Below are 23,085 nucleotides of genomic sequence, written 5' to 3'. Positions count from 1 at the left end.
TTTGACTCTTTACTCCCACAGATCTAACCCCAAAAATTCCATTTACCAAATGAAATAATTTGGATGACAGCAAAAAGAGGGTTAAAGACATTTATAAAAAGTTTTATTTACAGACCATTGCCTAAGCATGAAACTCTCCAAATGACAGAAGTCACAATTTCTGTAACCTATGTGTACAAAGTGCATGTCTTTCCCCTTCCTTCTCTCTGCAGCAGAAGGTCGGGGTAGGGAGTATCTCTTTTTCTTTATACCCTTCTACCCCCAAGACAATGGGAGTAACAGCTGGGTCGTACTGAAAGGGACAAGACCTGTTGACGACTGGGTTATCCAGCAGGCAGACTATGAACAGTAGTTTAGAAGAAAGTAAGGTTAGGAAAAGTGACTCTTTGCTTACTTGTTCACGGTCTGCCCAGTGGATTCTTTGCGGAAAAAGAACATCAGATCAATGCCCCAGGGAAGGAGAAGGAAAGGTTATTCAGCTATTCATTAAATTTATTCACAGACTCAATTCAACCACTTCAGGTTTCTCAGGTACATTTGACTCAGTTTCTATTCACAGCCCTGTTGCCCTAGGTTCAAACACAGGCTCCAAAACTGAATCTGATTATCCCAATGGGAGACAACTCCTGTACTCCCCAAGCAATTAATTGCATAAGCTCACATATAGCCCCACACTATCAGTGTTAGGTAGGGATGAAAGGTTTTGGACAGCAAACAAAAACAGTGCCCACAGCAGCCCACTGCACGGGACGAGCTACTCAATCTAATTCCTCTTGGAAACAGCCACAAGAGGGAATCTTCTGTAGTACTACCCTCCCTTGCACTCTTCAATGCAGGCAGAGGCACTCTGCCAGCACTGTGCTGACCTGACAAGTAACAGGACCCGGCAAGGAGTGTATGGTTAACAGCCAGGAAAGCTTCACAATCACCTTGCTAGGCTACAAAGCACCAGCGTGAATGCAAGTGGCAAGGAGGAGCAGTGGGCAGGTACAGGAGTTTACTGTGTGGAAATTAAAAACACAGATGCCAATACAGAAAAGAGCAAACAGAATGGACACTGGACTCCGAGCTCAAGGAAGACTCACTTCAGAGAGCTGATGTGTAATACATCCTTTAACAGTATGAGGCACTGCACAGGCTTCACACCAGACACAGGCTCCATTTGAGAGCTCTCATTCAGGGAAGGAAATGGTGTAGAGTGCTGGGCCCAGGTGTAGCTTCCTTATTACTTGGATCAGATCTATTCTGAGATACTGCTTTGTTCGTATCCAGGCATGATCTTATTCTCTGAAGAATTCCTCCTTGTCAGAGTCACAGAATCAACTAAGTTGGAAAAGACCACTGAGATCGAGTCCAACCTATGACCTAATATCAATATGTCAACTAGACCATGGCATTGAGTGCCACATCCAATCTTTTCTTAAACACCTCCAGATGGTGACTCCACCACCTCCCTGGGCAGCACATTCCAATGCCCAACCATTCCTTCTGCGAAGAACTTTTTCTTAATGTCGAGCCTTAACTTCCCCAGTGCAGCTTAAGACTGTGTCTTCTTGTCCTGTCACTAGTTGCCTGTGAAAAGAGACCGACCCTCACCTAACTACAACCTCCTTTCAGGGAGTTGTAGAGAGTTCCTCTTACCCAGATGTCAAACAGCTCTGAAGCCAGGCAATAGCACTATGGCTCACCTTGCAGTGGCAAGGTTCTTTTGCAGGGAAAGTTTTAAGTGCCTTTCAAGCGTATCTGTTCTTGTGCTACAGTTGACCTTCATTTTGCTTCCATCCCACATAAGCATTACCTTGATTTACTCAGAAAGCATTTCCTTCCTTGTCAGCCTAGCCTAATCAAAGAAATACCAGGCTTTCCCTGCTCTCTCGTAGGATGGGTACTCTATTTTTGACATTGTAGAAGCTTCCTTCTTAACTCCTACTATAATTTGAATCAGCACACATCACTACCAAGTACTACTGATGAGAAAGGATGTTCACTATTTCTGAGACGTGCAGATGCTGATTCCTACATCAATGCATCAAGTCACGTGCACTGAGCCATTCTCAGTAAAAGAAAGATACACCTGGGAATGAGCAAGTTGACAGAATGTTCTTGCCCTCTTTAATGTGGGTAGATTTTGGGCATGGCTGAGAAGAGATGTATTTGGCTCTCTGGAGACCAGAAAGCCAAATATTCCCAAGCACAAGTAATGCAGTGCCCTTATGTGGCAGCTATTGGAACTACACAGTTATATGAGACCCTGGATTTTCGGTTGCAGATCACAAGTTCCAGTCCCTTTGTGTCAGCAGTTCCTACTCTTCTGGTCACCTCTTCAGCAGTCTCCCTCTTCACTTGCAAGGTGCTTGTCACTGGCTGCAGGAGAAAGAAAAAGAGAGAATTTGCCTTGACCTCCCTGTCATACTGAAAAGAAATGTGACCAGCTCCTTCCCTCCTGGGGTCTGGAGTATTGCAGGCAGATGACTGGACCTGCTTGCTCTCCTGCTCTAGCCCATACCCTCAACAGATGGGAAAACCTGGCTGTGAGCCCACTCTGTGGAAGGAGAAGCAGCCTCACAAGAGGAAATGCACCGACAGTTGTGCTTCATGACAGCTCCAGCAGCAGGGCACTGCTCTCCACCAACAATGGAGCTAACAGCATGTTACACAAAATCCAAACAACTGGTGAGCACACCACTGCCATATTCCTGGGCTGTGGAACTACACTTAGGAGCCCTACACATCCCTCCACAAGGAAGTCCATTTTGTTCATTAAAATGGTGGGAGAAAAGATTGAGCCTTGCTGGCTTTCAGAATCAGGTAGTTTAAGCCAGATCACACTAGGAACTACTCACAATCACAAACTCTTTCCAGGGATCTCTGAAGCAGGGAGATCTGTCACTTTGGCTCGTTTGTACAGTTCTTCAGTGCATGGCTCTTCTGCTCCCTCGTGTTTGCGTTTTGGAGAAGCCTGGTCTGCTTGAGACAGCCTCACTGCTGTAGAAGGAAGAACAGTCACTGCAATGGTTTGCCTGAATTTAGATGGCCTCACAAGTACACTCTGGTGTAATCTGCCACAGAGCTGGGAGAAACAAGACTGCACAAGCACAGAGACATTTGGTTACAGCCTCCCTGAAAACTTCTACCAAAAAATCTTTGTTAAAAGCAGAATTACATCACTCAGAACAAACACAAAAGTATCCTCCATTGATAGAGAACAGCTTAATTATACCTGATTAACCCTACAGTGATCTGCACTTCTCCCTCCTGTGGCTGCATATGATCCCATACAGGCAATAAAAGATTCACATTAATGAACTCTTACTCTTCAGCCCTTTTAGAAATGAAGGCTCACTGGGGACTTCTGAAGCAAGTGTAAAGGAATGTGAATATAATCTATGTTTTCCTAGCTACACATCCTCTTCTTATTAGAAAAGGATCCTCTCCTGCCTATAATCTTTAAGGTGACATGAAAATCAAAAGAACACAAATAGCTCCAACTCACCTGTACTGGTGCTGCAGCCCTGCCCCAAAGCCGAGTCTGTGACCGGGCCACTGAGATCTTCCACGCATGAAGGGACAGATGCCAGCAAACCTAGAGAACAGCAAGAGGATCTTAGTTAAGAGACAAAACACACCTGGGCTGGGAGAGTCTTTTCACAGAAATACCTTAGTGATCACCAACCAGCACATTCATATCCCAAAGCAGGAGGAGTTCAGAGATGCACTGACCCAGTGCTGACTAGACACACACTGTGATCCAGCAGTGAATTTATTTAGAGTACACTGCTTAGGTTTTCTTACAAAGTGAAGAATGGACCACTGGTGGTATATGGATGGTGCCATGCTATCAGCAGCTCTCAGACCTAAACAAACTCCACTCTTAGCTGAGAATATAATGGAGCTCTCCCTGGAAACCAATTGAGCAGGTTTGGCAGGCACTGCTTCCTCTTGCAAGAACAGGCCAGAGAGACAAGTAATACCTATTTTCAATCATGACCTTTCCTCACAGCATTTTATCTCCTATGAAAGATACAAACTTTAGCAATTGCTGGTACTTACAGAGGCCCCTATAGCGTGACAGCTGCTGGTAGATCTGCTTCATGCGCTCAATGTTCAGTCGGCTGGTCTCTGCATGGTTCACCATAGGTTTGGGGTAGTCCACCCCAATGATGCACTTGGCTGCCTTCTGAACAGACTCTGGGGCATTCCATGGTTCATAGATATATCGTGAGGGGAAACCCTTTAGTTTGGGCAGATACCTCCTGCAACACAAGTAAAAAGCGGAGTAGCACACACAATGCACAGGAAGTGCACTGTGAGCCACTGATTGACTTCAGCTTACACATCCAGAAACAAAGATCAGCTCCATTAACATCACTTACTTCACATAGTCACCACTGGGGTCTGTGCGACGTCCGAAGCCCACAGGACAGTAACAGTGGAAGAACTGTTGGAAGAAGGCGCTGCATGACAGCCACATCCAGCTGCCTGCATTCACGCTGAAATCTGCATCCAGCAACAGTTCGTCAAACACCTGCAGCAATTGGAGGAAAAGGCACTGAGACCTTCCCTGGGCAGGACTTTGTGGCAGTAGGGCCCAAGATGCTATTTCAAATGGCAGGCACTGAGCTATGAGAACAGAGCAGCAGCACAGAGGTGATCTGCTGGCTGAAGTCAGTTGGCTGGTCCATGTATCTTACTTCCTGACTCTTTCACTTAGGGAGGCACGATGTGCTCACACTGATAAAGTGCTGGCTTATCTCTCATGCAGCTACAGCCTAAATCACTACCTAGTGTTGCAGCAAGCTTTGGGTATTTATCCTAGCCTGGCAGGCATAACAAGAGTAAAGCACCAACCTTGGGAAGGAAAGGATGCTGCACAGAAGAGCATGCACCAAAGCAAGAAGAAAAGAACCCCTCTGAAGGTCCCAGAGCACACTACCACCAAGAGGCAGAAAGGTTTCAGCAGTGATTCACTCACATCCATGCACAGATGCTGCGCTTTCAGCTGCATTTTCAATTACACTCTTTGTTAGCTTTGTGATTAGATGCCCCTGCCTCCACTTATTGTGTAGGGTAGTACACTGGGTAGGTTTCAAGCTGTCTGTCCCTTCAGATGGCCCAAGAGGAGGGTCTTTTACCTCTTTCCTTGAGAGACTCTAGACACTCAGATTTCACAGTCATGGAGCGCTCCCTGACCGGCACAGTGATGGATTTTATAATGAGGAAAAAGGTCCAGTTAAGAAGTGACGTTAAACTTGCAAAGAAAACAGATGGACTGAGAGAATTTTTACAAAAAAACCCCCATAAAACTAAAAGGCCCCCCAAAACCCCAAAGTCTGTATTTACCAGTGGGTCCCAAACACATTTAGTTATGGTGACTTGAGGCTTGTGTCAGAGCCTTGCAGTAGAATGCAGAAAGAAGTCAGGCTGTTGGCTGGCCAAGAGCCTGCTAGCAAATCCTCTCTTCCATGCATCTTTTACACATGAAGCAAAAGCCATACCTGTTTGCCCATCCTTGCAGCAAGTGCCAGGGAGAATCTGTTTTCCTTACGGCCCTCTGCAAATATCTGAAAATCACTCACCCTGACTCCTGACTCCCAGCTGATCCAGAGGTCACCCCTGGTCAGGAAGCAGGCAACCGCGTGCCTGGCCAGATGGTGGATCCACCCTTCTTGTCTCAGTTGGGTCATGATTGCATCAATCCAAGGGAAGCCTGTCTTGCCCTCTGCCCACTTCGCCAAGGCTTCAGGGTTCCTGTCCCAGGGGATTTGTATGCAGATGGGATTCCCCTCCATGCGATCAAACTTTGGGTTGTTGGTGGCTGCTGTGTAGAAGAACTCCCGCCACAGAAGCTGTCCATACAGAGACAGGGGGGGTGTGCTGTTCCGCTTCACCTGTGGAGAGGGAACATGGCTATTCACAAGCACAGAAGGACTGGCTTCATGAAGCTGAGCTGTGAGGCATGCATTTACACACATTTCCCAAGTCAGCTACTGACCACTGCCATAAAGGAGCTCAACGCCAGATCACCCCTTATCAGAAAGCCCAGATGGTAAAGTCAGAGCACTGACACAGGTTCATTCAGTAGAATGACAAGTGACTGGAACAATGTAAAACTAACAATAAAAGGCTCTACATGGCTCATAACACAGAAGTCCAGACTGAAGAACAAGATACCACCAGATTTAAGGTCTGAGTGAGTACATCCAGGAGAATTATTTTCTTGCCCAAAAGCCTCCTGTTGTAGCAGCAACAAGCTCAGCCCAACAATTAAACACTAGGGAGGCAACTGTATCTTTTGCACCAATTCTGGCACACTGTGTGACAACCAGCATACTATACATGCTCAACCTCCACCTGCCCTCCAGGTGAACCATTTTTTCTTACCTTCTTATACAGCTCCCAGAGACGATAGTAAAACAAGCGGCAGGACAAGCAGCCGAAACGCAGGTAGGGACTGAGTCCCGTAGGGCTGGCCAGCAACGAATTGGCATTCATCCTTGGTCGTTCATAATTTGCAACCCATGCCTAGACAGATTCGGGAGAAATGAGCCAAAAAACTTTTGTAATTGTGGGACACTGCTAAAGGCAAGCCTCTGTGCAGGTGGTGAGGCCACTCACATCTAATAGCCAGTCTCTTCTATTTATTTCCAACCACTGCTGGGAGACATCTCCAGCAGTCAATCCCAACCTCCATGCCCCATTCAAGCAATGCAAAACCTTTGCTCCAAGATTTAAACCAGTCAGTTATTTTGCCCAAGAGGATAAATTTGCTTTGCATACAGGAGCTAACAACCGTGAGAGTTCCTAAGGATACAAGCTAACACAACTGTTTATGCTGTTTATGTCCAGGTATGTCTATCTCATTTCACACAGTGAACAAGAAAACTGGGGAAATTCAGACCCCTTTGTGGAGCTTTATGTTGATAATTTATTCCCTCTTCAGTATGAGTATTTGTGCTTTGATCTCCACAGCTGACATCAAGCCACCCAACATTAAAGAAGTACAAAATGGTTAAAAAACTGAGTCATGCTTTGGCAGCTGGGTCACCTTTCACTGCTTTGAAATTGTTTGCCTTGTGCACTATAATCAAGCATACCAGCCCCATTGAAAAAATCTGATTATTTAACAAGGGGCTCAAGGAATGCCAGCCAGTGAGACAACCTATCAAGAAGCTGATGGACAAGGGAAAGGCATTCTTTTATAAGCACATACTCACACTAACACCTCGGGTAAAGATAAAAAGAGATGGCGTGCAATGTGCAGCAGGAACTGAACAACTTAAGACAATTTCCAAGTTTGCACTCCTCTTAAGGAAACTGAGAGGTAGAAACAAGGAAAAGAGTTCAATGTACTTCAAACAATAGCATATTTAATATACTGCTCTAAATTTTTGGACCTGAGGAAGTCCATGTGCTCCACACAAAACCTAAGATCACAGGAGTACTCCAACAGTAGCATACACTTCTTTCCAGAGGTGAATGCTATGACCACTGCTAAGAGCAGGGAATGGGGTAATGGGCAACACTTTTTCATTTGGAGGCACAGTCTGCAGGAATCGCCGCTTAAATAACAGGTTACCTTTCTTTCCAAGTGTTTATCCAGCCGTGCCAGAGCTTCTGTCTCCCCTCCTTGCCAAACTGCAGGGGCAAGACCATCTGTAGGAAAGCCTGAGAGAAAGAACTTTTGTAAGATTTGAAGCCATGCCTAGAAATGGGATTATGAATCAACAACAGCAAGACAGTACATACTACAGCTGCCTAACGTGGCTTACTTGCTGCTCTAATCCTTATACAGCAGTCAAATCATGTAGAATATGGGGAGAGCCTGCTCATGACACTGCACTTCAAGGGCCTCTCCCTGCAATGCTTCAGGCAGCCTTATGGTGACTTTCCCCACTGCTCACAGCCAGCATTCTCTAGTGTGTCAGCACTACCCACATGGCTCTGCTCCAAAGGCCAGAGCAGCTGGCAATGAAACATCTGCTCCACAGCTCTGCCTTACAGAGCACCTTGCCATCGACATCAGCAGCTCACTAGATAGCACAGCTGCTCCTGGTGAAGCTCCTATTCTGCTGAGGCTGGTGCTGGGGAAGGCACTGGATTAGTGCAAAAGAGCCACTGCAAAGGGGAAAGCGATAATGCAGTCTCCCTGCACTGCTCTGGGCAGACAGAGGAGCCTTCCCTGGCAGTAAGCAGAGAAGCGTACAGTTACATGGAGTTACATTTGGCCAGACAATAAAGAAAGTAGATCCATGCAGGACTGCAGCCCTTAGGACACTCCTGTTGTAAAGCCCCATGCTTGAAACTGTGCCTTAAGGTACCAGGAGATACTTCCTATAAAACTGGTATGAAGCCTCCAGTCACAGACACACAGACAGTATTTTGCATTAGTCCTTTCTTCCTTGCATTTAGATTCACTTCCCTGATGTAGGTCTTACATTCTTCATGCCTCAGTTATTCATTCTCCTTCTTCAAGTCTTACAGGACTGTAAGGCGCAACAGGATGAGTGAAAGAAATTTTTGTAATACCTTTTGTCTTGCTAAGTTCTCAAATTGGCAATAAGTTAATTAAATGATCTAAACCTGGTACACAGTTAGTTTACCTCTTCAGGTCTGTTACACAACGTGCCTGCAGTAGAAGGAAAGCAGCTGGTGAGGACGTGAGATCCTAGTACAGTGGTTACATTCTCAGTATAGCAGAGAACACAAGGACAGATGCAGAGCACTTCAGAACAATGCTAAAGGGGATGCTGGGCATCAACAGCAGTGCAAGAGATACCAATGTGTTATCACAAGGTCTGGCACTTGCTGAAAAAATTAGGCCATTCTATGGCTAGAGGCACCCCATGTCAGGTGAGAACACGTGCCAGCCACTGGAAACAGTTCCACTAGATCCTGTTTCAGCTGGCAGCAGTCCTTTCCTTCACTCTTGACACATACCCAGCTCCTCCAGGGATGGGACCCCATAGACATCGTCATGGTTTTCCTGGATGTCCACTTTACATGTTTCCATCTGCTGACTTATTACAGTGCTCACTGGCTTCTTTGGGAGCTCCATACGGCTAATGATGGCCTGGAAGCGCTTGTAGGTGAGGGGTGGCTTGTGGCCATTCAGCTCAATTATTCTGGAGATAAAATAAACAAGGTGAAACAACACAGCCTAACTACCACAGAAGACACAAGGAAATGACATCCAAACTGGACCCTCTATCTCTGCTCAGGATAGCCTTTCACTCTGGATACAGAAATCCTTACAGACCTACATTTCACTTGATGCGTCCCTCAAAGGGATATTAAAACCAACCACCCAACCAAAATCCTAAAATACATCAGAAGACAAAACATCACATTCTTCCTCATCTCCATAGGAAAAAAAGCCAAACAACACAGTTCCAGCTGAATCAAGCTGAGCATCACATCTCTCTCCCAGAGCTCCTCATCAGACTCCTGTATGAAACCTATATCTGATTTCTGCCTTTCTGTCTCTCCAAGGTGACAAATCCTAGACCTGCACCTACTCCCCTGACACCTTGTGATATCCTAACCCGATTCTCCCTTTACTTCCTTCTTGTCTGACACAGAAGACTCAGCCTGTTAGTGACCCCTCCTCCACCTATCCTGGATGAGACAAATCCTAGTTTGCATCATTTTTCTCTTTGTGATTAGAGAGATCATTATCCTCCATGCCATAAGGCCATGAGCAGCCCTGTCTCATGGTATTGACCCGTGTCAGAACACACTATGGAAAAAGACAGTCAAGGTTCCCCATTCCTCTACTTGACCAAGCATCCACAGTCTGCTGGGGCCATGCAGTCTTATTTTTCCTGGGACAGAAAGCTTTGAGAAGCCACCTGGGCAAGGTAAACTTCCCTAGGCTGAAAGATGCCATTTTTAACCCCTCTTCTGCAGGAGTGGAAGGAGTTAACAGCAAAGCCGACAGCACAGGGATCGCCAGTATTGCATAAAGCGGAGGCAGGCAATCCTACAGCTCACACACAGGAGCTGCAGCACAGCAACCTTCCTACCCATTACAATCAACAGCTTATGCAAGGGGCCGGGCTTAAAGCCGAGTGTTCGGGCGGGCGCCATGTGCCGCCCGTTCCCCGGGGCCGCACGTGTGGCGGGGCGGAGTGACACGCCGGCGCCGGGAGCTCCCGCACGTGTGCTCCGCGCTGACCCGGCTTCCCCGCCGGGAGCCTGCCCTCCCACACACCTCGGCCCGGGCAAGCCGAGCCTTTCCCACGGGCAGCACGGCTGAACAGATTAAACATTAAGCCTCCTGCAGTTTCCTCTCGGTTTTCTGCTTTTAAGTTGTAAACACCGGTAGATAAAGACATTAACGAACAGGACCAGGGAGGGAGGGAGGCCATCGAGATGTGCACACAGTGCCAAGTACTGCCCATTTTTAGTGCCAGGCAATAAACATGGCCACGGTGTGGGCACAGCACTCTGACACAGACATACACAGAGACACATGTATTTGCATTTGCCTTACAGCCAACACGTTCTGTCCTGCATCACCGCACCAGAGTGCATCTCCTCTGTTTTCCTGCATACACTTTTTCCCTGTCTGTCTCCATGTTCCACCCCAGAGATGACAAGAAATGACAGAACTCATGAATACTACCCACCACATTCTTCTCTGTGGCTGCTTTGTGAGTCCCCAAGCAATACCAGCCAAAGATACCCAGAAAATCAGCGTTTCCACTGTGAGGCATTTCCAGTTACAGCACTCTAGAGAGGCTCACTTGTTTCCAGGAATTCAGAGCTTAGAAGAGAAAACGTGACAAAGCTGCACCATGTTTGCCCTGAGGTGATTGGGATGGGGGCAGGGAAGCTACTTCTTCCACACTGTTTGTTTTTTTTCAGTCCTGCTAAAGCTGCTGGTCAGTCTGAGATCCAAACCACTGCAAAAGATCCACAGCTAAAACTTTTGTGGACACCTAGCTACTTGGAGGAAATCACTGTGACTAGCAGATGAATGCTAATGTCTGTACCTGAAATCCTCAAGGATGTGAATATGTGTGAAGTTACCTAGTACAGCCCCTGAATTCTTAAAGAGTTATTGGATCTGGGACACAAATATTTTAAGATAGGACTAGGACAAGTTGCACATTTCACAGCACCTGACACTGGCATTATGCACGAAATCTGGACCTTTCACAATACTGCCAGGAAAAGAAGTATTGAATATTGGATATTATACTACACTTACTGGGTATTGTAGTACTGTGCAGCCTTCTGTACAAAAAATTGTACAGGAAGCTCCCCAAGCAGAAGTCCTTTCCTTCCTCATACTGAGCATCTAATCCAGGCCACACACTTTCACAGGACTTTCAATGACAAAAAAAGGGAGGTCCCTCCCCAGGATTTAATACCCTGACTTCATCCATCTCCCCCACCCCAATTTATCACATGTGGCAGTTGTTCCAGTTTTCTTGAAGTGGAACAGAGAATCACTGTATTCATCACACAGAACCTAACCCTAGTTAGTGAGCACACCCAAAACTGGCTGTGCTACCAAACCAGCAATATGCTGCCTAGCACTATCTGACAGGAGTTATGAAGGTCTGTTTCACCATCAGTCCCACAGTCACACTTCACCTCAGGAAAGCAGGCAACCCAAACCTGACCAAACAATTCCAGCACTGCTGGAATCCTTCAGTCAGTCACCTGTGACCACAGAGTGTCTGCAGTCTCAAGTGCACACTGTCACAGGTGTCAGCTTCTGAATCACCTCCACAGCAGCGCCCCTGAGGGATGGCTAATGGGCTTATGAAAGCTGCTGGCCTCAAACACCTGACACCTCAGCTTGCTTGCAAAGGACAAGGCTGGGTTCTGGCAATGGACTGAATGTGCTTCCCCGCTTCCTTGCAGGAGGAGGAGCTGGCTGCCAGCACTCAGCACGCAGGCTGCCCAACACACCCCAGCACCAATTCACGCGGACTGTTTCGTTAGCCTTGCCAGCTTATGCAATTGCTCTGATCCAAATCCCCGCTCCAGAGAGCTCATGCAGGGCTCTGTGTATGCAGAACAAGGGGTACTTCTACAGATTCAGAGAGGAGATGGAGAGATAATCAACTAATCTCTCCATCCGATAGATGCTGAACAAAGAACAAACAATTCAACTTCTGCAGAAACACATTCTAAGATGGGAGATAAGTGACTTGATGACAGTTGGTTATCGGCAGTGGGGGTATCAGCTGCTGGCCTCAAACACCTAACACCAGAGCACCATGCAAGACAGCAGAGGATGTGGCAGGCAGAAGCTTGAGTAAACCTTCTTAGAAATAGCCCACCTTTTTGGCACAGGGTACTAAACTGCAGAAGCACCAAGGCATGTGCGCTTCCCCATGCTTGGTTCCTTTAAGTTAGTATGTGCTCCTATGAGAACACATTCTACTGTCATTTCAGCCTTAGGCAAGGGCATTTGAGGAGAAGCTGATCCTGATGTATGCTACAAACACACAAGTGTTCTTTTCTGACCTAAACCACTCCCCTGCTGAACAACCCAGCCTACCTGGGCCTACAGAAATCACAGCACTGACCATCAGTAAACACACTACAAAGGATTTAGTTCCTAAGGAAGAGAAAAACAGGCAGATCCAGGGAAGAGACAAAATAACTTGTCATCTGGAAGTTGTCAGACAAAATAATTGTCAAGTATAGGCTTATGAGTAGGCTAAGCTGATACCCAAGAGATTATCTTTCCTGTCTGGCTTCTACAATCTGAGCTATTCTTGACTGGGAATTCCCAGATTTTCTTAGGAGTATTTTCCAGCACTGGAGTTCATTTTCTATACCCCTCTCCTTGTTTTGGGGAAAAGGAAGTGAAAGATGACCTGATAATCACACAGCTATGCTGGCAGTGCCAACAAGGGGCACATTGTAATCTTCCTACTGGGTAAAACTGGTCAAATTCAGAAGTTAACTAAACAGGCTCTTGGCAAATGTTTAAAATGAGCTGGTGGAGGTGGTACCAGGAATACACTGCAGGGGAAAAGGGAAGTGAAAGATTGTCAGCCCAGTTTCAAACAATTTAGACTAATCTCATCAGAAACCTGATTAAAGGTTGATGATGATGATGAGAAGTAGGATGCCACCACCAGCTATTATTACCACCTGCTAATTATGCTAATTAGGGTGAGCAGAGAGACAACACATACCATGAGTTAGAAGTCTGGGTAACACAGAGAGATACTCTGGGACTTCCAGGAGAAATACAGTATCAAAACTGTATTATCACATGCTGAGAAATCTCAGAGATGCCAAGAACCAAGAAATGTTAGAGTACATCCACACAGACTGGGTATCTATCACACCTCATCTCCTATTCAAACCCAGCTCTCTAGTTGCCATAAGTGACTGCTCCATGAAACAATAAATCAAGAATCCACAAGGAGTGTCAATTCATGATTTAGTCTTAGCCAGAGCTAAGGTATAGCTGAAAATATTAACTATCACTTGGCTGCTCTGTGATTTTAGCATACATCAATTTAACACTCTTCCAAGAGCAACAATACCATACAGATGTGAAAAAGTATTTCAGAAGGATCACAAGAGTCAAGACAATTAAAAAAATACATCAGCCAAGACAACAGAGGCAGAATCTTTTGGAAAAATGGAGACAACAAAAGAAACCCAGCAAACTTTGGTAGGTTTAATTAAAAACCACAGCCTTTATGCACCTCCTAATCTAAATTCAAGTTTGAGAAACCTTTTAAAAAAACTGTAAGTAGTAAAAAAAAAAAACCAACCAAAACAGTCCTCTTTACAGAGACTCCAGGATATTTTAAGGGCGAAGAGGTGATCAACTCATTAAAGAAAGGAGAGATTGTAACAGCACAAGAAAACCCCTGCACATATTTTTGCAGGTGTATTCACTATGGAGGTATCTAGGGAACTTATGACTCTTTGTTTTTTTTAAAGAAAGTCCATCAGATGCTGTGACAGATTGGGAGACCAGGAAAAAGTGCCACAAAACAATGCTATACTTGAAAAGCTTGCCAGGGCCAGCCACCAAATATTCACCCAGAAATTGTAAAAGACATAGTGAAATACACAAACTAATAGCTGCTGCATGTAATATAAAACTGTCCAAATACTATGAGGGGAAAAAAGAAAGTAAATACAACTCCAGATTTTAAAAAATATTTCAGGGCCATCAGAGGGACAAATGAATAGACATGAATATGAATAGATATGAGCAGATGGGTAGAAAATACTAACAGAAACAGTGAATGCATGTATATATGCAATATGCTTGAGGGTTAATTTGGCCTTGGTAAAAGGGAAGTTGTGCCTGAAAATCTATCAGAGACATTTGAGCCTGGGGTAAGGGAGATTAGTTGACATATCCTATGTGAATTTTGAGAAGCCATCTGATTAGATCCCTCACTGAAAAAATTTTTAAAAAAACACAGTAATTTGCAATAAAGGAAAAGGTCCACATAGATAGAAAATTCTTTGATATACAGAATTAGAGAAGGAATCTATCCAACAGGAAGAGAAATCCTACACAGAGCTGAGTTGGGCTTACGCTGCTCAATATTTCTTACAAAATATATGGGAAGGGACAAAAAAGAGCACGATGATAAAGTTTACTGATGCAATAAGCTATCTGGAATAGCTAAAGATAAAAGGCAACTTAAAAATTTCCCTCTATACCACAAAACCAGCTGGCAAAAATATTAGATGAAATTGCAGTATTGACCATGCTGCTTCTCCACATGCATAGCTATGCAATCTTAAACTTATTTATACAGTAACAGCCTCTCAAACAGCTCTGACCATTCTGAAAGGAAGCCCTTGCTAATGTTTAGCAACACTCAGAAAAAGCAGAAATAATGCTAGTGACTGTTAGTAAAAGACAAGACACATAGCAGTCCACAAACCCATGCTGCTTCTATATTTTGCACACTAGTCATCGTTTTCACCACTGCTCTCCACCTCTAGAAATACTCAGAAGTATAAAGAAAGGTGAAGAAACTTACAAGAGATTTAGAACAGATTCCACCTGAAACTCTCCACTTCATGTTAAAGACATAGGTGACATGAAGAAGAACGTGATGGCCATTGGATGGACATTGTTGGGGTCAGGGCATAATAAACATTGGTACTTAATATGGTCTTGTAATGCAGAATTAGAAAGCAGCACCTGCTCACGAGACAGGTTCAAGAATCCTCCTCACTCAAGCTGCAAACATTTTCACACAATATGTGCTAACTGCAAAGCTCCTTCCCATGGGAAATTATGGATGTTAAAGATTTATAGGAGAAAATCTACATTCAGCATTACTGGCACAAGTCACATCAGAAAGAAAAGGGGAAAAACAGGGAAGAAGAAAAAAAGTAAGCAAACTGTAAGAATAGTACTGAAACACTGTACTGACTTTGAAGTCAAACATACCCCAGAGTCTTAGCTGAAAGACTGACACCATTTAAAATCAAGTGTATATAGAGAGATTATAAATATAAGTAAATATATAAAAACATCAAAACAACAAGCACAGTAAACACACAACAAAGAAAAAACATTCAGATATTAGAAAAAGGAAAGTTTGTTCCAATCTACCTTGTTCTAGTTCTTCCAGCTGTTCTGACACATCCATCGTTTAAAAGCCCTGCTTTCATAACCTGTTTGAGACAACAGCTCAACTACCTTTATTACAATGAAGCAAAAAAAGAAAGCAGTCCATACATTGAGGACATGCTCAAGGAAAGCAATCAATAGGACACAGCTGAGCAAATTAATTACACTTAAGTACAGAGTTTAATAAGCTTGAGGCAGCACCTTTCTGTATAGCCACGTCACTGTCAGCACTTTGACGTGTTCTAATGAAAAGTGGAGTGTGCAGAGTAATCCTTATAGGCTCACTCAGGATGACAGTGATCAGTGTAATGGAAAAGACTAAAGTCTTTGCAGACACGACAATCCCAGCCTAGCCCAGGCAGCACCTCTGCCCTTTCTCTCCCCATACCTGTCCAGGTCATAGAGAGTGTGGGAGTTCTCTATCACCACCTCCACACCAGCCTCCTTGGCCAGTTTGATGATAGCTGCATCTCTCTCCTTTCCAAACGGTTCCGAGTCGTATTCAAAGGTGAGACGAGTGACTCCCCATTCCTGCAAGAAAAACCATACACCCAGCTGTCAAACAGAAGACTATTTCTAACCAGCACAACTACAAATGAAGATTTCAGAACTCCTCAGCAGTTTAAAGTTCTGGAAGCTTTTAGAGTGTTGCTGTGAGGAACAGCAATCTGGATTTGAGATAACCAAGAAGCACAATTTTATCAGCTCTAGCAAAGATTGCATCTGCTATGCAAATTTGTAGATGTCAGGTTTAAAACACATCAGAGGAGGTTCAGTTCTTGTCTGTTACTGTTCTTAGGTTTCAGCTCAGTGCCTAAGCCAACCAATACCACATTTTGTTGCACATGCTGTCCTGAAGTAACATCACCATCCTCTTCCAGCATTTGCAGAAAAAGCATTTCAGAAAACTCTTTCAATAGAAGTTCTGCTCAACCTCCTGTGTTTTTATGTGGCGACATTAAATAAAACCAATACATTCTCAATTTTTTCTGGCATCTCTTTAAAGACACCACATAATAGGAAACCAATGTTCAACCCAAACAGAAAGACAAAGAAAATTGCAGGACACAGGACAGCAATTGAGTGAACCTTTCTAGTGTGCACAGGAGAGTATGATACTGCAATTCAGATTTAAAGTCCTGCCTTTTTGGAGTTATTTTAGAATTGTAGAATTATAGAATGGCTGGGGCTGGAAGGAATCTTAAAGACCACCTAGTTCCAACCCCCCTAGTCAAGCCATGCACCTATTCTGATCATCATATCTCTAATAGATCCCTCACAAATAACATGGTACAGGCCTTATGAAGAGCACTCAGCCTCCTCCAGGCTTTATAAAGCACAGATTGTTCTGAAAGTCATTGGCCTAGTTTTCCTCAGAAAATGAATCCTATGAGAAGAGGTTTAATGGTTACCACAGCGACCCTCCCAAGACATCCATCAAGCAGAGCAGCAGCCCACAGATTTGTTTAGCAAACACAACCAGAAATCCACAGACATTTAAAAAAGCCCTCAGACAACTAAGAACCACATTCTCCAACTGAGACAGTCTAAATCACCCCTGTATACACAGGATACTTTTCTACCCGCAAAACAGAAGCAAAGCACAAAGAACAAATGTGATCAGTTTCCTGAAGACCACTAAAAATAATGCCAAAGATGGGGAAGAGGATTTAGAAGCAAAAAACAACTGTACACATTTCTAAACTTGTAGATTCAACCCTAAAATTAGTTTTAGGCAGGACAGAGAAATTAACCAGTTACCAATGAATGTACACCTTAAAGAGATCCTCTACTCATTTTTTCAAAGTAAGAACATGACAGAAGATGATCCATAACTCAGAGCAGGGGTCAGACAGACAAATTCCAGGCTCTGCTCTGCCCCTACATGATTTAACAACTTCATTTTAACTTTTTTTTCTTCTATAAGAAAGCCAGTATCAACTGGAAGGCTTGGAAAAGATGGATTTGGTCTCAAAGGAATACACATTTCTTCCTGGAAAGAATGGAATGGAATAAAAAACTATTAAGGTTAACAGGGATTTTAGGTAAGCATCCAACACTTTTAAATTCATGTATTTCCTACAGTTTTGAGAAGGCCACTGCTCTACCTGCTGCAGTAGTACATGGGAAGAAGAGCACAACCAACCTGAAAACCTGTTACCTCTATGACAGTAAATTGCTGCAGATATACAAAAGAAAAATCATGACTGATGTCTTGATTCTTAGTACCTAGAGCAAAAAAAATAAACTGTAGGGGGAAAAAATATCAAAAGGACTGTGAAAACACTTCAGTGAACAAACAGTGCACTTTTATAGAAGAGGTGAAACTACAAACGTTTATTCAGAAGAAGTGAGACAAAAAACTTCTGCAAAGGTTAACACATTGTTAGCAAGTACACTTGTCATGGTATCCATGCACAGTAGCGCCTTTGCAGTGTCTGCTAGTGACAACATAGCTCAACTATTGGCAGCAAGAGCAGAAATTACATTAGGTCTAAGTATTGCAGCAGCAAATGTGATATAACTCTCCACAAAAGCTGACAGCAAGGCACAAGCTGCTGCTGATTCAATGGTCAGTGCAGCAGCTCTGGAGAGGCCTCAATCCCTACCAAAGCTATACATTTACCATCCAATACCATAATCTTCCCTCTACTTTTTTCAGGTCTCTTACAGCACATCTGAGATAATCATCAGCTCACCTGCTCAGACAAAACAGACTGCAGCAAAAAGCAGTTCTGGCTGATTACATAATCAATCTCTCCAAACCAGACTCTGCCAACTAGTTTATGTTCTTTAACCAAAATGACCATTTTTTTCCAATAAAGTTTTAACTCTCTTGTGAATACCCTGAACTAAACAGGACATGAACTACTATCAGCTGGAACTTATTTGCAGATCAAAAAATAAAAATCATCCAGACTCTGAAAAGGCTAAAAGCAGTTTGTGACATGTGTTAAGTAGCAGAAGCCAAAATAAAATATCAATGCTCCTTCTCATCTGCACAGTCCAGTTCCTCTCCCAGTACTAACTGCCTTCCTCCCAAAAACACACATCAGAACCATTTACAGAAGGAGGGTACAGATTCAAGTTTAGCTCTCCTTCTCAGCAGCTGGTCTATAGCAGGATTTGGGGGACACTAGTTTTGTTGACTATATGTAAGGCACAGCCCACATGACATCCACAACTCAGGACTATTGGGATCCACGTGTTTTTTATTTAGTTTTGTAACACTATCAAAGACTTTGGGAAATACAATCTTGGAGTGGGACGGAGAAGAATGATACTGTATGAGAACCTCTGCTATTCAAGGAGATGCTCTTGTTAGTCCTGACATCTGCAGCACTGACATACCACTTTGGAAATGTACCCCACTAATCCATTACTGATCACCAAGGTAGCTGCATATTCCACGTCCTAAAAGTACATCAGCAGGAAGCTTGGACCCAAGCTATATCCATCCTGCTGCTGAGATGACTAAACTGCAGTCTTGAACAGAAAAAGAAAAGGAAAGTCAGCTAACATAAAAGCTCCTGAATTTTGAAATTTTAAAACAAAGTCCTATTTTCAATTCACATACAGATCAGTGTACTTTCTTCTTTGTCTGTAAAGGTCTACAGACCCAGCAGTCTTCCAAAGTAAAAACTGCAGTAAGCAAATAGCCACTATGGAAGAAGCTCTCAACAAAGGAGGGTCTGTGTGTCACAGAGAAGCCCTGTGAGAGGTGACTTAGAAAAACAAAGTTCAAGACCACCATCCAAAAAGAGAAGCTTGAGCAGCCTGATACCAGGTTACACCTACAACTACATTTCTTTGCAAGTCTGAGTTCAGGCACAGATCTGGCCCTTATAGATAATAGGTAATTAGTTGGAGTTAAAGAGGAAAGTTTGTTATAGTGAAGAACTAGTCAAAGAGATGCCAAGGGAATCACCAATCATTAGGGAGTGAAAGCACCAGGTTATCAATTTTTCTTCATTATACTCCAAAACCTATGCTCTTACTTTAAAGAGTCTTGGGAAGACATCTGTTGGCTGTCCTCGCACAACAAACAAGCGAGAGTTCAGTTTCCTTAAACTGTTGTCCAGATCTTCCAGGGACTGGAGAAGAAATCTGCAGAGAAGAAACAACAGCAGTTAGTCAGATGGCTACAGCTAAAAGGCAAATGAGAATTTGCATGGAACTCCAGCAAACCTGCATCACCAAATCAAACTGGAAGTTTGGACAGGAAACAAAAAACAAGAATTCATATTTATCTCTGGTCTGTATAAAAACTTTTATGAGATTGCAGCACTAGCCAGTTCCCAAGCACTCATATGGAATTTGTACTTGTCCAGATCCAAGCGGTTTCCACGATTTTCTTACTGCAACCCACTTCCCACATTCTCCCTCAGTGGTGGCATAACATCTTTGTCAACTCTTCTCTCCACATTACATTGAGAAAAGCATAAACCTTGTAATTCCATACTGTACATTTTTTCACAGTTTTTGGGGCAAAAAGGGATTTTGCATATGAAGCAGAAAAATTTTGCTTCATTACTCCAAGGGAAGTAATGAAATACTGCAAGAACTTGTGCAGGTTTTACAGTTCTAGATGCAAATACACCATGTCACAGCAGAGAAATGTACTCTCCTAGCTCATCAGTACCACAAGACTGAGCACGAGAATCATCTGTACTTTGAATAATTGCAAAGAGAACTGCAATTCACCTTGCACCATGAAGACTTAGAGATGAGAGCATACCAAGACATTTGTCTATTCCCTCTCATCCTAAACTCATAAAAAGCCACGTAAGTGCTTTCTGCATTTAATGGTATGTCTTACTGATCCCCCACTAGGCTATAAACCACCAAATGTATAATATTTGCTTTCCCAGTCACACATCACCCTATCTACATAGTAACTTCACTTTGTTGTGAAAGACACCAGCTTTAAAACTTCAGTGTCTCCGCAGCACCTGGCACTGCTGGCAAACACACAACCCTTTGTAAGGGAGCCTGCCAGCCCTTACCTTTCCCTCACTCCTCCATGCCCACTCTGCAGTGTGATCTCCCAGAAGCCAGTACCTGCCTCAGCTCCCTAAAGACCACCCACAGCTAATGAAAGCCAAGCTACAACTGCACTGCAAAGTGGCAACTTCTCTCTCCTAGGCTGCACCGCCCATAATGTGAACTATGAGCTTCCAGATAGAACAAGGTCGTTCGGCACTTCTGGAGAGAGAAAAGGGTGCAGGGTTCACAGAAGGAAGGGCACTCTATCACAAAGGAGAACATCCAGAACTAGCTCCAGGTAACCTAAACAAACCACTCCCTGAGCCCCAGCCCACTCTCCATTTATTAAGTATGAGCATCGACTGTCCCAGGTGTTTTAAAACTTTTAACAAGCATTAGTGCCCTACGGCTCACACATGCTGTGAGGTTAAATAACAAGGGATTTTCAACATGATAAATTTGTGAGAACTAGGTAAAACATAAGCATTTGCTTTTGAAGGCCAGAACTCTGAATACAAATATTTGGATTAAAAAATTAGCAAAACAAAGACAAGGCTCACAATGGGAATGAATGGAACTTTGGCCAACACAAGTAACTTGCTAATATGTTTTCTGCCTAACAGCCAGTGGTGCTCATTTCTGACATCTGCAGTAGTTCCACACCTCCAAGGAAACATTTTTTTTTAAGACTTTGCTTGCTCATATATTTCATGATTACAACATAAAGAAGACTCGTAACTATCTCCCTCCCTTCACAATGCTGGAGGAAACAAACAAGGATTAAAAAGATCAGGAATTTATTTGTTGTGGCATCACTTTGGTTCTTCCAAATGAGGACAGTCAGCAACAACAGCAGCACGTGAAAGGCATTTCTGTCTGCCACTGCCTGAAGAAAGTCTGGCTTATAGCAAGATCAATTCAGACTCCTATAAGAGAATTCATTATTTTCTGTACTTTGAATGATTACACTGAGGTAACTCCTGCACATTTGCAATTTTTAAGCCCTCCTCTGCTGTGGGGTTCTAGAAGCACGGAGATATGACCCATACAATCCCATTCCTTGAGATGAAGCTAAGGTGCATAGCAGAGTCAGTAAGTTACAACTACATTTTCCTTAGTGCACAGCCACGTGACATTTCCAAGGGCTCTCAAAGCATCTTTAGCCAGGTGCTTGTCTTGTTCCTCTGAGGGGGTAGTGGGAAATCTGCTTCATTTGTATGTAGGGGTCTTCCCGAGGAGAATCCCTGTCTGGACTGGGGTTCCAAATGTTTTAGGCTGCTGAGACTTAACACAACAGCATTATGTAACGTTACTGGCTACAGGTACATGAGGTCTTGATCTTTGCACAGATATGACTCACGCTATACATTTTTCCATTTGCAGAGATGAGGAGAAGCCCATACAGCTTCATCCCTAGTTTCTCAGCAGCAGCCGATGTGTATTTCCCTGAAAACCCTGAGCGATGGGAGGAAGGGAGCTGCATGCGCACATGCCTACGCGCGCCCGGCAGCCCAAGGGCACAGGGGAGGCGTGTGCACCCACGAAGCTGAGGATTCTTTGCACTCGTCTCTAAATTGAAGGAAAAGGATTTCCCAAAGCTAAATGCCTATCGGTTGCTGCTGTCATACACTCGCCCCACAGATAAAGTCTAATGACATTACATAAAGCCGAAGGCATCCTCCCACACAGTCAGGCAGCACCAGAGAAAACCGCGGCGAGGCCAAGTGGACGAGGCACTGCCGCTCTCCCGCGGGTGCGCCGAGGGGAGCAGTAAGCGGGCCCGACACGGACGCGTGTGCTGCGGCCTGACCGACACGGCCCACACCGCGCCCAGAGCGCTCCGGTGCCGTGGGAGCCTCCCCGTCCCGCACGGTCCCACCCGCGGCCCGCAGGCCGGGCGCCACTCACCGCCAGCGGTTGATGCCCACGGCGGAGGAGGCGGCGAACCAGGGGTCCAGGATATAAATGCAGCGGAGGGACGTGGCGTCCCGCAGCGCTTCCTGCAGCGCCGGGTTGTCGTGGAGCCGCAGCCCGCGGCGGAACCAGTGCACGGAGCGGCACAGGGCCGGCGCCGGGCCCAGCGCGGCCGCCGCCGCCGCCATCGCCGCCGCCCGACCCGCGGCCTCCGCCCCGCCCCTCCGTGTGATTGGCGCGCGCGGCCACAGCCAATCAGCGCCGCGGGGCGGGGCGGGCGGCGCGGCGGGGGCGCCGTGCTGCCCCCCAGCGGCCGAGGCCGCAGCTGTCGCCGGCGGGGCGGTGTCGCCTGAAACCGCCCCGGAAATGTCGCTGCCACCCCAGAGAGCGACCCCCGAACTTAGTCAGCAGGGCTGGCCCTTACAGGTCCACGTTAAAACCTCCCTTTCCCGTAAATAAAGAAAAAACAACAAAAAAATGCTCAAGGACTCCATATGGCTGCCTGCATCGTAAAGGTACCTGTGGCCATGAAACTTGGGGCAGGAGCCCCTTCCACACCCCAAAATTCAACAGGAACATATTCTGGGCAGAAACGG

The 23,085-nt window shown here is 44.9% G+C and overlaps 1 protein-coding gene across 2 annotated transcripts; it reads right to left on the bottom strand.

Moving 5' to 3' along the window:
• Window positions 1-76: 76 nt before the first annotated feature.
• CRY2 (cryptochrome circadian regulator 2) lies at window positions 77-22,684 on the bottom strand. Of its 2 annotated transcripts, none has more exons than XM_033061903.1 (12): window positions 22,484-22,684; window positions 19,588-19,696; window positions 15,978-16,120; window positions 8,938-9,122; window positions 7,577-7,665; window positions 6,382-6,522; window positions 5,577-5,888; window positions 4,374-4,525; window positions 4,051-4,253; window positions 3,494-3,583; window positions 2,844-2,985; window positions 77-2,364 (listed from the first exon to the last, which is right to left on the bottom strand). In XM_033061903.1, exons 1-11 carry the CDS (start codon window positions 22,675-22,677, stop codon window positions 2,846-2,848), a joined length of 1,758 nt encoding a protein of 585 aa, XP_032917794.1. In that variant the 5' UTR covers window positions 22,678-22,684; the 3' UTR covers window positions 77-2,364; window positions 2,844-2,845. The 2 variants fall into 2 exon arrangements, with proteins under 2 accessions (XP_032917794.1, XP_032917795.1); XM_033061904.1 differs by having other exon boundaries at window positions 2,844-2,982.
• Window positions 22,685-23,085: the final 401 nt, after the last annotated feature.

Source organism: Catharus ustulatus, chromosome 6 (genome assembly GCF_009819885.2).
Source record: "Catharus ustulatus isolate bCatUst1 chromosome 6, bCatUst1.pri.v2, whole genome shotgun sequence".
In the NCBI taxonomy this organism is placed as follows: domain Eukaryota; kingdom Metazoa; phylum Chordata; class Aves; order Passeriformes; family Turdidae; genus Catharus; species Catharus ustulatus.
The sequence above is the reverse complement of the archived record's forward strand: the minus strand, read 5'-3'. Positions and strand labels throughout refer to the sequence as shown.

What these genes read in the sequence shown, in the direction of transcription:
- CRY2 (XM_033061903.1), bottom strand. Translation starts at nt 22,677, where the DNA reads ATGGCGGCGGCGGCGGCCGCGCTGGGCCCGGCGCCGGCCCTGTGCCGC. An exon ending in GTGGGCATCAACCGCTGGCG is followed by an intron (nt 19,697 to 22,483) that starts GTGAGTGGCGCC and finishes TCTTCTCTGCAG; the next exon opens with ATTTCTTCTCCAGTCCCTGG. An exon ending in TCTTCCCAAGACTCTTTAAA is followed by an intron (nt 16,121 to 19,587) that starts GTAAGAGCATAG and finishes TTTTTCTTGCAG; the next exon opens with GAATGGGGAGTCACTCGTCT.